Source organism: Wolffia australiana, chromosome 10 (assembly GCF_029677425.1).
Source record: "Wolffia australiana isolate 7733 chromosome 10, ASM2967742v1".
Lineage (NCBI taxonomy): Eukaryota > Viridiplantae > Streptophyta > Magnoliopsida > Alismatales > Araceae > Wolffia > Wolffia australiana.
This window is the reverse complement of record NC_135844.1, coordinates 15522761-15535307: the sequence shown is the minus strand read 5'-3', so window position 1 is coordinate 15535307 and position 12547 is coordinate 15522761. Positions and strand designations below refer to the sequence as shown.

At 47.0% G+C, this 12547-nt stretch overlaps 1 protein-coding gene across 4 annotated transcripts in view; it reads left to right on the top strand.

Annotated features, from left to right (window-relative positions):
- The window catches only part of LOC144708379 (AMP-dependent synthetase and ligase family protein), a 55214-nt gene that overhangs the window by 34946 nt on the left and 7721 nt on the right, over window positions 1-12547 (top strand). For all 4 annotated transcript variants that reach the window (XM_078581647.1, XM_078581648.1, XM_078581646.1 and 1 more), the window contains exons 7-11: window positions 7630-8177; window positions 8844-8919; window positions 9016-9102; window positions 9242-9279; window positions 9860-9968. In XM_078581647.1, coding sequence (XP_078437773.1) covers window positions 7630-8177; window positions 8844-8919; window positions 9016-9102; window positions 9242-9279; window positions 9860-9968 — 858 coding nt within the window. The remainder of the gene's footprint in view (window positions 1-7629; window positions 8178-8843; window positions 8920-9015; window positions 9103-9241; window positions 9280-9859; window positions 9969-12547) is intronic.

The following is a 12547-nucleotide window of genomic DNA, read 5'->3' as shown; positions in this document are numbered from 1 at the left end:
CCCACAGTCGGGGCTCAGTGGGGCGTATTAGTGATAGACTATCCCTCATGGGCTAATGGGCCCTATTCTATAAGCCCATTAGCCCTATTATCCTCTCTCCCTCTTAGGGTACATATACCCTTACATGTACTCTGTTCATGTTATGTCATTACCTTCTTCTTCTCTTCCCCAACAGGGCGCCCAAGTAGACCCATTTTGAACCCCCCCTCACGACTGCCAAAGTTCAGAGAATGCCTGGGTCGAAAGGGGATTGATTTTCGCCTTCTGGATGGGTCCCGCACGTCGAGTGGTCGTCAGTTGACCAACCTCCTGGGCAGGCGAGTTTCTGGAGTTCAACGGACGCCCTGGATTGACGGGGTTTCCCTCCCACGAAGTGTCCGGCACTTGGATGTGGCCCGAACGTGACAGGGAAAACAGCTGGCACCGGTTTTCTCACTCTCGCAGGCCGATCAAGTCAGATGAGGTGCATAAGCGCTGAACGCGCTGCACCCGTCGCTGGTGAAGGTGATCCGCCGGGGATCGACTCCAGGGGGCTAAGAGTGGGACGCAGATGTCGGTCCTTCTCCTCGGAGGCTTTGGCGGTGCGGACGAACAGGGGAGGACGACCCTGGGGCGGGACTCCCTTGTTCTCCTCCCTCTGCAAAGTTTTCTTCCCCCCTCAACTCCTCCCTCTTTCTTCTTCTCAGTGAGGGAGGGAGACCAGAGAAAAAAACAACGATGCTGAAATTCTTCTTCCTGGTCTTAGGTGCTAGGGCGCCCCTTCTTCCCTTATAAAGGGGAAGAGGTCAATTGGGCCCCCTTAGCTGGGTCAACAAGGGGGGAAAAAGGTCCATTAAGGGGGCCCTTATATAATGGGCCCCCTCATTACAAAATAAAAGGGGGAAATAAAGAAATAAAAAGAAGAAAAGAAAACAGAGAAGACTTGGGCACAAGGGAGGGGTTCCAAATTGGCTAAGGATCCCTCCCCGTGACGACGACGAAGGACGAAGGGGGGCATCGCGGATGCGACGAAAACACAAGACGAGACGAGAAAAGCACAAAACACGAGAAAGAACGAAGAAAACAAAATGTGATACTTTGAGCGATTTCACCCGATCTTTGACAACGGTGGCAGGCGGCGCAGACGACGTCGTCGACAATCTCCGATGGCGTGCGCCATCAAACAGTTCATTGACCAGCTCTTTGCTTCCTCTTTCTTTGGTACTTCCTTGAGTAGAATCTATCAGAAACTTTCCTTAGTTTTCTTCTTACTCAAGGGTCAGTTTGACTTTTCAGTTGTCTTCTTCTCATGAATCAAGTTTTGGTGATCTCATGTCATCACAACATGCCTTACTAGTGGTAAATGTCATCCGTTGGCAAGACAATGTTCGTGTCATTTCATGGTGATTCTTGGTATGCCAGGAATGGCCCCTCCTTGGAGACCTTCTGGAGCTCTAGCTTGGAAATACAGGATAGACAAGAGTTGAAAAAGAACATGTTGCTTCTTCTTTGGAATCGAGGCTCCATTTATTCAGTATGTAGACTGACCTTCTGGCTGGCAACCATTTTTGGGACTATGCCCTGGGTTTCACCCACAGCCTGATCCTGTTCTTAGATCTTCCTTATCTCTTCAGTCAGGGCTAGGGTTTGCTAATGGCATTGGTTGCATTGTGCCTCCCCTTCCACCCCATCCCAAGCCTCTGCTGCTAATGAGACGCCATCCCTCAGGTTGTCTGTGTCTTGTCCCAAGACCCAGGATGCAAGACCAGATGGGATAGGATGTATGGGACCCGTCCTATCCTACAGGACGATATTATAAATTACTGGGCCCTGTCCGTAAAAGTCTTTGTTTTGGAGAATATAACATTATTTTATTATAAATACCTTTTTGAAAGATATTTATTATACATACCTTACAGGTTAAGAAACGATTCACCCTCTGATGAGATCCCAACCTGGCAAAGCTCATTAGATCACATGAGGGCAGAGCTCAGAACTCGGCTTCGGCACTTGTAGCTCATTCCTCTTCGTCTGCACGCCCATCGTCGACTCCACCACCCGGCTCTTTGACACGTGGTCCGACGGCTCGGACGGAGGATTCTCCAAAGGGTGATCCTTCGCTGTTTTGCAATTACTGCAAGAAGCGAGGTCACTCTAAGGAGACGTGCTACAAGCTTCAACGGAAATGCGCACAACCGAGCAACCTTGCTGCAGCCGCCTCGTCCGTGCCCCCCCCCGGGTCAAGTGCCTATGCTGTACGGTCTTCTCCCGACTAGTGCCTCGCCCGCTAGCTTCACTCCGGAAGAGATGGAGCGTCTACGCCGCTTGCTTGATCCTCCAGTCGTGGGCTCATGCTCCTTGGCCCACGCAGGTATGTCCACCAGTCTTCCCACACCTACATCCCCTCCTGGCCATTCTTTTTCCTCTTCCACTTGGCTTCTTGATTCTGGTGCCACCGCCCACATGACCCCAAATCCTCGAGCCTTTCAAACTTATGCACCCGTTTCTGGCTCCTCCAAAGTTAAAACAGCCTCCGGCGATCTTCTCACCGTGGCGGGTATTGGTCGTGTGGCCCTTTCCTCGTCTATGCATCTATCTAAAGTTCTTCATGTTCCTCGCCTTACTCATCATCTTCTCTCCCTATCTAGCCTTGTTCGCGACTTGAAACAAGACCTTACCTTCTCTCCTAATTCATGTTTTTATCGTGATAAGGTGTCGGGGAGGACGATTTCCATTGCTGAGGAGCATGAGGGGCTCTATCTTGTTCGTCCTTGTTCGAGTTCTCTTGCTTTTGCTGCTGCGGCAGTTTCCCTTTCGGCTTCTCACGAGCGTTTGTGGCTTCTTCATCGACGTCTCGGCCATCCTTCTTTTGCTACTCTTTATCATCTCTTTCCTAAACTCTTTCAAGGCCACTCTGTGGACCGTTTTGTTTGTACTGCTTGTCGAATTGCCAAACATCATCGTACCACGTATCCTATCTCGTCTTCTCATTCTTGACCCCATTCTCCTTATTCACACCGATGTGTGGGGCCTTCCTATTCCTAGTACTTCCGGTTCTCGGTGGTTATGCATCTTTATCGACGACGCTACCCGATTCACGTGGGCATATTTCTTGAAGAACACATCGGAGATATCTCGTGTCATTCCTCAATTTTACCCCCTTATCCCAACCCCATTCTCTATATCCATGCCCCCCTTCCGCTCCGACAATGCTAAAGACTACGTTAACACCACGTTAAGCACCTTCTTCCAAGACAAAGTCATTATCCATGAAACTTCTTGTCCCTATACACCACAGCAAAATGGCGTTGCCGAAAGAAAATTCCGTCACATCTTTGAAATGACTCGGAGCCTTCTCTTCCATATGCATGTGCCCAAGTATTTTTGGGGGGAAGCCGTCTCCACCGCCATCCATCTTCTTAATCGCCTTCCATCTCGAGTGCTTGACTACTCCACTCCCATTGACCGTCTTCAGCATTCCTTTCCAACTCTCTCTCTCCGAACTCATCTTACTCCTCGTGTATTTGGATGTGTATGCTATGCGCCCAACCACCAACTTGGTCGTGATAAACTGGATCCCCGTGCTATCAAGTGTGTGTTTGTTGGCTATTCTTCCACCCACAAAGGCTACTTATGCTATCATCCACCCTCTCGTCGGTTCGTCGTCACCAAAGATGCCACGTTTGATGAATTGCTTCCCTACTATTCCTCCTCTCCTGAACCCTCATCGTCCCCATCTCCCTCCGATCCACTCGAATTCCTCATCCTCGTCCCTCGTCCCTCTTCACCGGCCCCGCCCGATGTGTCTCCGCCTGTTGCTCCTCCAGCAATTGTGCCTCCCGACCCGCCTCCGGCCGCCGTCTCAGTCCCTCCTGTGGAGCCTCCTCCAGTATCTGCTCCTGCGCTCGACCCTTCTGCTGCACCTTCTTCGATTCCTCCGCTCCCTATCCGTCGCTGCCCGCCTGAAAAACGCTATGGTATTACCCTTGCTCGTCGCAAGCCTCGGCTTCCTTCTTCGTCTCTTGCTGCCCCGTCTACCTCAACCTCCACCCTCCTGCCACCTCATTAGCCGTGCTGCCCTCTTCCCGTTCCTCTCCCCTCTATCCGTTGGCGGAATCTATCTCCTCTCATCGCCTCTCACCCTCTTGATGCCACTTCCCTTCCCAAGACGGTGGACATTGCCCTTTCATTTCCGCATTGGCGTCAGGCCATGGCGGAAGAACTTCAGGCTCTTGCTCACAATGAAACGTGGGATCTGGTTCCTCTATCGGCCGGGAAGCATCTCGTGGGTAGCCGTTGGGTGTATGCTGTGAAGCATAATTCTGACGGTTCTATTGAGCGCCACAAAGCCCGGGTTGTGGCACAAGGGTTCACTCAGAAACATGGCATTGATTATCAGGAGACCTTTGCTCCCGTCGCCAAGCTGAATACTGTGCGGATCTTATTGGCCCTTGCTGCGGATCGGGGCTGGATTTTGCAACAATATGATGTGAAGAATGCTTTTCTGCATGGAGAGTTGACTGAGGAGATCTACATGGCATTACCTCCTGGCTTTACTTCTTTTGTGCCATCGTCTCCGCAGTCTGTTGTCCGTCGCTGAAGAAAGCATTATATGGCTTGAAGCAATCTCCTCGTGCCTGGTTTGGTCGTTTCGACCGCCATGCAGCGTCGTGGATACCGTCAGTGTAATGGAGATCACACCCATTTCTGCCGCCATTCCACGTCAGGGGGAGTCGCTATTCTTCTTGTGTACGTGGATGACATCATTATTACGGGTGATGATACGACGACCATTACTGAGCTGGCTATGTATCTCTCGTCGGAATTTGCTATTCGCCATCTTGGCCCGTTGAGGTACTTTCTTGGCATAGAGGTGGCCTATTCTTCCAGCGGGATCTTTATTTGTCAGAGAAAGTATACGGTGGACCTTCTCTGTGAGCTTGGAAAGGAGGACGCCAAGCCTGCTTCGACACCGATTGATGCGAACCATCTACTTGGTGCCGATGCGGATGAGGAGCTTGTTGAGCCTGGCCCATATAGAAGACTTGTGGGAAAACTGCTTTATCTCACCCACACTCGCCCGGACATTGCATATTCAGTGGGTGTTCTGAGTCAGTTCGTGCAGACTCCTCGCATGAGCCATTTTCATGCTGCTCATTGTCTCCTCCGTTTCCTGAAGGGCACCATTGGCCGTGGATTATTGTTTCGTCGCCATACCGGCCTGCGTCTTGAAGTCTACACCGATGCAGATTATGCCGGCTCTGTGGTTGATCGTCGGTCCACATCTGGGTATTGCACCTTCTTGGGCGGCAATCTGATTACTTGGAGGAGCAAGAAGCAGAAAGTGGTCTCTCGATCGAGTGCTGAAGCGGAGTTCCGTACCCTTGCGCATGGTCTGTGTGAAGCACTTTGGATTACCCAGCTTCTTCGTGAGCTACGGTGTCCAGCTCCCTCTCCTGTCCAGCTGTTCTGCGACAACAAATCGGCGATTAGCATTGCTCATGACCCCGTTCAGCATGACCGTACAAAGCACATCGAGATCGATCGCCATTTCATCAAAGAGAAGCTTGAATCGGGAGATTTTTGCACGCCTTATGTTCCGTCCGCTGAACAGCTTGCAGATATCTTCACCAAAGGGCTTCATGCCCCTAGGTTTGAGGAGCTCTGTTCCAAGCTGGGTGTGGATAACATCCACGCTCCAGCTTGAGGGGGAGTGTTGATCTGAGTATTACATGTCTTTATTTTCTCTCTCTTGTTAGCCCATTAAGGGCCCTCTCTAGTCAGCCCATTAGGGCTTCCTATAAAACCCTGTAATCTCTTTCATTTGCGATCAAGAATTGTTATTTTCTTGTTTACATATGCCACATCTCCTCTCCTGTCACAAGTTCCAGATTTTGAGAAAAATCTTTCACAGTTCGTCCCACTTCCTCAGCTGTCATGTCATGTCATTGGACAATGTCACCACACCACGGAAGGGCTTATAAACAAATAATTTTTTAATGTTTAAATTTAGATCTTGTGCATTGTCGTGAAAGGTTCACTCTTTTTTAATTTTCTATCTCTCTTGCTCAACGACCACTGCTTTCTTTTCCTCTAGCCGCCCTTCCTGCTGCCACCATCTTGCCCTCTCTGTTTCTCAGTCTATTGCTCTCTCTTGCACTCTCTCTCTCTCTCTCTCTCTCTCTTCTCACTCTCTCACAGTCACTCTCTCTCATTTTTTCTTGGTCTCTCTGTCTCATGCTCTATCTCTCTGTCCTCGCTCTCTCACAGTCGCTCTCTCTCATTTTTTCTTGGTTTCTTTGTCTTATACTCTCTCTCTCTCTGTCCTCGCTCTCTCACAGTCACTCTCTCTCATTTTTTCTTGGTCTCTCTGTCTTATGCTCTATCTCTCTGTCCTCGCTCTCTCAAAGCCGCTCTCTCATTTTTTCTTGGTTTCTCTGTCTTATGCTCTCTCTCTCTCTCTCTCCGTCCTCGTTCTCTCACAGTCACTCTCTCTCATTTTTTCTCACTCACTCTGTCTTATGCTCTCTCTCTGTCCTCACTAGCTGGGAGTTTTCCTCTCTCATCTCTCTCTCTCACTCTCTGGTTATCTCTTGCTCTCTCTCGTTTTGTCGACCTCACTCAGTCTCTATCTCTCTCTTGCTCTCTCTTTCTCTTGCCCACTCTCAGTCTCTATCTCTCTCTGTCGCTCTCTCTTTCTCTTGCCCACTCTCAGTCTCTATCTCTCTCTGTCGCTCTCTCTTTCTCTTGCCCACTCTCAGTCTCTATCTCTCTCTGTCGCTCTCTCTTTCTCTTTCCCTCACTCAGTCTCTATCCCTCTCTGTCACTCTCTCTTTCTCTTGCCCACTCTCAGTCTCTATCTCTCTCTGTCGCTCTCTCTTTCTCTTTCCCTCTCTCTCTCTCTTGCTCTCTCTCTCATTCTCTCACCTCAATCAGTCTCTCTCCCCCTCTCTATCTTTCTCTCATTCTCTCCCCCCTCTCTCTCTGATTCTCTCACCACTATCGGTCTCTCCCTGCCCTCTCCCCTATCTCTCTCTACCTCTCTCTCTCTCTCTCTCTCTCTCTTTCACTCGCTCTCTCTTTTAACGACTCTTTGCTGTCGCCACCGTAGACTGAGCTGCTGCTTGTTGTTTTTGAAGAACATGTGAATGTGAGAAGAGGGAGAGAGCGAGAGAGTGAGGGGAGGGAAAGCAAGAGAGAGAGAGGGAGAAAACTTTTTCCTTGTTCTTAGAAAAACTTGTCCTCTCTCTCATAAAGACGTCACAGCCAATCCTACTGCTCGTCTAGATCCCCCGTCACCATCATTCAGGCAACTCATCACATTGCCAAACCCTAAATAAGTCCTTGTCCTCTGTTAAACCTCTCATGACATGACAGAAGATGTGATGGAAGACTGTGGCCGAACCCCGAATGGGACAATGTATCATAGTTGAATTAATTAAAAGATAAATTTTTTTACATCTCTATGATTCAGTTTATCCTAGATTCTCCTCTTAGATTTAACCTTTTGCATTCTTCTTTCTAGTCTTCTTGATAACCATAGGTTGCCTTTGAGTTATTTTCTTGAAATTGCGATTGCATTAATGTATTCTTTCATAAAATAGTTCTATCATTTTTGACCTCCCTAGGTTTTTTTTCTTATAATTCCAGGTCTTTTGTGATGTACTAGTTCTGGAGAAGGTACAAGACAATGATGACTTTTTTGCATTGGGTGGTAATTCAATACTGGCGGCCTTATTTTCGCACAGGCTAGGAGTTGATATGAGGTTAATTTATAGTTTTCCTACTCCAGCCTCTTTGGCAGCTGCTGCACTGGATAGAGAGGTGACATTTCAATCTAAAAGGTTGAAACTGAATAATTCATCGGTGGAGAAAGGGGCAGATCATAAAATATTGATGGCAAATGCTAGAGATGTATCAATTGAAGATTCGATAGTGTGGTCTTCTGGATTGAACTTATCTGAATCATGCTCCTTTAGCCGTTGCAATCAATTCACATGGGCAGGAAACAGTGAAGAGTGGAAGTGTATTAGGCGCATAGAAACTAAAATTGACAAATTATGGGATTTCCGCGAACTTTGGAGGGTTCAACTGAAATCTTGCGTGGATGCATCTCCACTTCTTGTATCAAAGAACCAGGAACTTCTTGTGTTCATTGGATCTCACTCTTGCACATTTTGTTGCCTGGATGCCCTGAGGTATGCATTATTTTTAAGTCCCTGCATTGAACTGTTGACAGTGAGTATTCCAGCATATAACGAGTGAGCATTTTTTTGCTGTTTCTGAGTGAGATATCCGATCCTTCCCGGGAGAAGCTGAAGTCAAGGTTAATAACCTTATAATTAAATAATGTTGGATTCTTAAGGAAGAGTTCTTGAAATTTTTTTATGTGTCGGAGATAAGTGTCTCTGGGTAGTTGGTCTTAATGTTTCCTATATATAAGGATGGGGAAACCCATTTATGCAAAAATGAGTTTGGATTTCTCTTCATTTTCCCGATTTCCAGGGCTGCAGGGCTCTCACGACATGTTTTCCCTCATATTTATTCTCTTGTCCCTCTCTCTATCTCGCTTCTGGACTTAAAATAAGTATGAATTTACCACCGTCTCTTTACTAAAGTTTTCAAATAAAATCCTTATTAAGGACTTAACATATCAGTGTTCATGGGGAAATTTCACTGTTACTAATTTTCAAATCATATTAATGTTATTACACAAAGATAATTCAACAAGTGTTAAAAATTAATTTGATTTCTGATTTTACACTGAGAACTACTTAAGACATACTGGTCGTCAATTGGCCCAGTTTCTGTTCTTTGAGAGAAATTTGGTTCTTGAGGTTTATCATCTTTTGTGTTATTTTCAGTGGTTCAGTTCGATGGAAAACTCCTCTTGCAGGCCGAATTGAGTGCTCAGCAGCTGTGACATCTGATTTTTCTCATGTAAATTCAATTTTTGTTAAGATGTCATGCATCGTTTTCTTGAAAAGCTCCTAAGATTAAACTCCTACTTTTCTTTCTTCTGTTGTCTTTTTTTAGGTTGTTGTTGGATGCTATGAAGGGAATATATATTTTCTTGATTTTGATTCTGGTGCTATTTCTTGGATATTTCGAACATCTGGAGAGGTAGTATCCCTTTCCATTTTTTGTTTTCAATGTAAGTTTTATACGTAATTGCCCCTCAAAAGTTAAGTCACTTGATGCATTTGCAATGTTAGATAATTTCTCAATGTGCTGAAGTCAAAGTATTCTTCACATTTGACAGGTAAAAATGCAACCGGTTGCATGGAGAAATTTAGTCTGGTATAGTTTCTTTAAACAACTGCTTGATCTTATATGTTTCAAGAATGGTAATATTGTGTAGTTTGATGGGGTTCTGCATTATATGTTCTTATCGCTTATTTTTTTCATTTTTTATGTCTTTCCATTTTCAGGTCTATTTTCTTGCTTGCGTTTATTCATTTCACTAGTTCAATATATTTGGCTCATTTATGAATTTTTTAAGAACCAATTTAAGGAATATTAATTCTAATTCCATGGCAACAGTAGAATAGAAAGAAAGGGAGAGATATTAGGCGAAGGACTCTGATACCTAAAGACAGGTTGCGCAATGTAATCATGGTTTACTTTGTTCCTGGCATCACTTTGACTCCACGTACATCACTCTTTTTTTCCTTTTCCACTTTCAACTTGCATTCATCATTGGATAATGCAGAATGCTGACAAGTATAATTTTTTTTATTTCCACTTAAAAGGGCCAGATTTTGAGCTGTGTCGACTGATATACATATGGAAATGATTCGACTCTTGCTCTAGTTTGATCTTTAAGCTGATTGTTGTCTGCCGATGTGAATATTTGATGTGAGTTTTTAAATCGTGTTAGGTGTGGATCACATGACCATTGGGTCTATGCTCTGGACTATGTCCAACAGTCTTGTGTTTACAAGGTCTTCTGCGGAGGAAGCCCTTACGGATCTCCAGCAGTTGATATGGTTTGTCATCATGTTTGCTTCCATTATTTTCTTATTTTCTCCTCTATATTTTTCACAACATGGGGGGAGACTACGTAGATAGTGAAGCAGGGAGAGGCACGTAGACTGAATCAGAAAGAGGTCAAGCCGAGGTCAAGTGAAGGATGAATTGTATCTAGATACGGTACTACATGATGTGGATAATTGTATCTCCTACTGGTTTAGCTGTGAGTGGCGGATGGAAAGAGGACCAGGCTGGACGGTCATTTATTTTTTCACAATCATATATATTATTAATTTCGGGTTGATCACCGATTTCGGTTGTTCTTCTCTCTTTTTCTTAAAAAAATCCTATTACTCATGAAAGATAGAATATTATATGGAGCAATGGTTACAATGGTAAGCCAAAAAGGCTTTTTATTTTATTTTAATAATTGGCAAAAAACACGGTGCCGGGTAGGGCCAACCCCAAGGGTTGTGCCCGCTGACTGATCCATCTGTGCTCTGGACGCCACCCAGGGGATTTTTATTTATAAAGTGAAGTGTTTGTCAATGTTTATAGGCGTGGAGCGAGTATAAATAGGGCCAACGCCCATATTTGAGGAAAAGAAAAGATACATAAGTGATACCTCACAGGCGCTCGGGGAAGTGTGCTCGTCGTCGTCCCACCGGAGCCGCCCCGCGATGACGATGTAGTGTGGGAGGTGTCCTCTCTTTATCAAGTGGGATCAAGGAAGTTCGTGGTGAAGGCTCTAGTCGAGGCGGCCGCTGTCCACGCCTCTAGCTCCAGCATTCCATGCAATCCTTCAATCCCGCGGGCCTGGCGTCATTAGGATGCGCCATGTGCGGAGGGTGGGTATGCCAAGACGATCGAGGTGATAGAAGCCTCTAGCTGTGGGAGGGAGTGCCTGCCAAGAATGAAAGAGAGAGGATGAGGTTCGTGCATGTACTGCGTGGATGGTGAGGGCATCTGCTGTCTGGTTGCCCTCTCGCATCTGGTGACGAAAGCAAGCTATGTGAGAACAGCACTGCATGATGTCTTACCACGCACGGCGGAGTCGCCATTGGGAGCATGTACCTAAACGAAGCATATCAACTAATATCTGTGAATCCGATTCCACGACGATATTGTGAAGGTTTTGTTCCTCAAAAAGGAGTAGACCATCACGAATCGCCATAGCCTCGGCTACTGTATCAGTTTGTATGCCATAAAAAGTAGAAAAGGCAAAGAGTATACTCCCCGCATGGTCTCTGAGTATACCTCCTCCCCCTGCTGATCCCGGGTTTCCTTTGGCCGCACCATCTATATTCAATTTAAGAATGCCTATTGGCGGTGGAAACCAATAAACAACTCAATACTGAATGCGGGTGGGGGCAGGGGTCACCTGGATGCCGATGGAACGGAGGAGGTCGCAGGCGAGTGCTGATCGACCGACTCGAGGGGGAAGTAGATGATGAATGCGCCGAAGCCACAGCTGAACTCGACGCGCATGGGCGTACCTGCAAAATGAGAAGAATTTCGTCCTTTCCAAATCTCCCATAGAAGATAAGCTATGGTGATGTGGAAGATGGGGCTCCATGTAGAGCGGGTTGGCGAGAGGATAAACTTGCCAAAACACTCAGACGGGGTCAGAGGATGAAGGCGGTCGGTGATGAGGCGCCAGCATGCTAGTGCTGTCTCACTAAGGAAGAAAAGGTGGTCCATCGTCTCCGTGTGCGGGAGGGTGGGACAACAATGGCAGCGGGAACTGAGAGAAAGACCTATATGAGTCACTCGGTCATCAGTTGGGAGGCCGCGGTGTAGGAGTCTCCAGAGGAAAAAGGAGATGCGCGTATGGATCGCCGGATGCTAGATGCGGCGACCACAGTGCTGTGGGGGGGATTTCACGTGGAAATGCTCCCAAGAGGAGCGGCACGTTGGGCTCCGTCGGGTGTGAGTGTCTAGATAGCACAATTAGAACTAGAGTCAAATGGCGTAGTCTGGACCTCGGGTAGTGTGTCCAAGGGGAGACCATGCTGCTCCCACAAGTGTGGCGTGTTGCCTCTAAGCAACTGGGTCACAGTGAGACTCACTCTGTGTGGTACAAACTGTGGGTGGCAAGCGAGTGGCTCATCAGCATGCAAGATATTGTACCACGCGCTAATGTCGCCTTGGCCTATATGCCAACGTGTGACTTGAACCATCTCAAGCCAGTGGCGCTGCCACGTCTACCATCTCTTAGGACCCTGGATATCTATCTCGTGACGGGCTCATTTGCCGTATTTGGCTAAGATAAAACTCCCCAATGGGAAGTGTGTGGTACGCATACGCCATACGAGTTTCTTTTGAAACATGTCCTGGACGTCCGAGAGGCGTCTGATCCCTAGACCCCCTTCATCCGTCGGCCGACATGCTTTCGCCCAAGAAACCCAATGATAACAGCTCTCTCCCTTGATGTAATCAGACCATAAGAGACGCACGCATAGGCGTTCCACAGACCTCGGCCGCTGGAATGACATGTAGTCAGATATAACTGATAACACCTCCCCTCAAGCTAGGGATTGAATATCCTTCTTTCCCAGCTTGGACACCAGAAGTGCATGCTAGTCTCTGGAAAGAC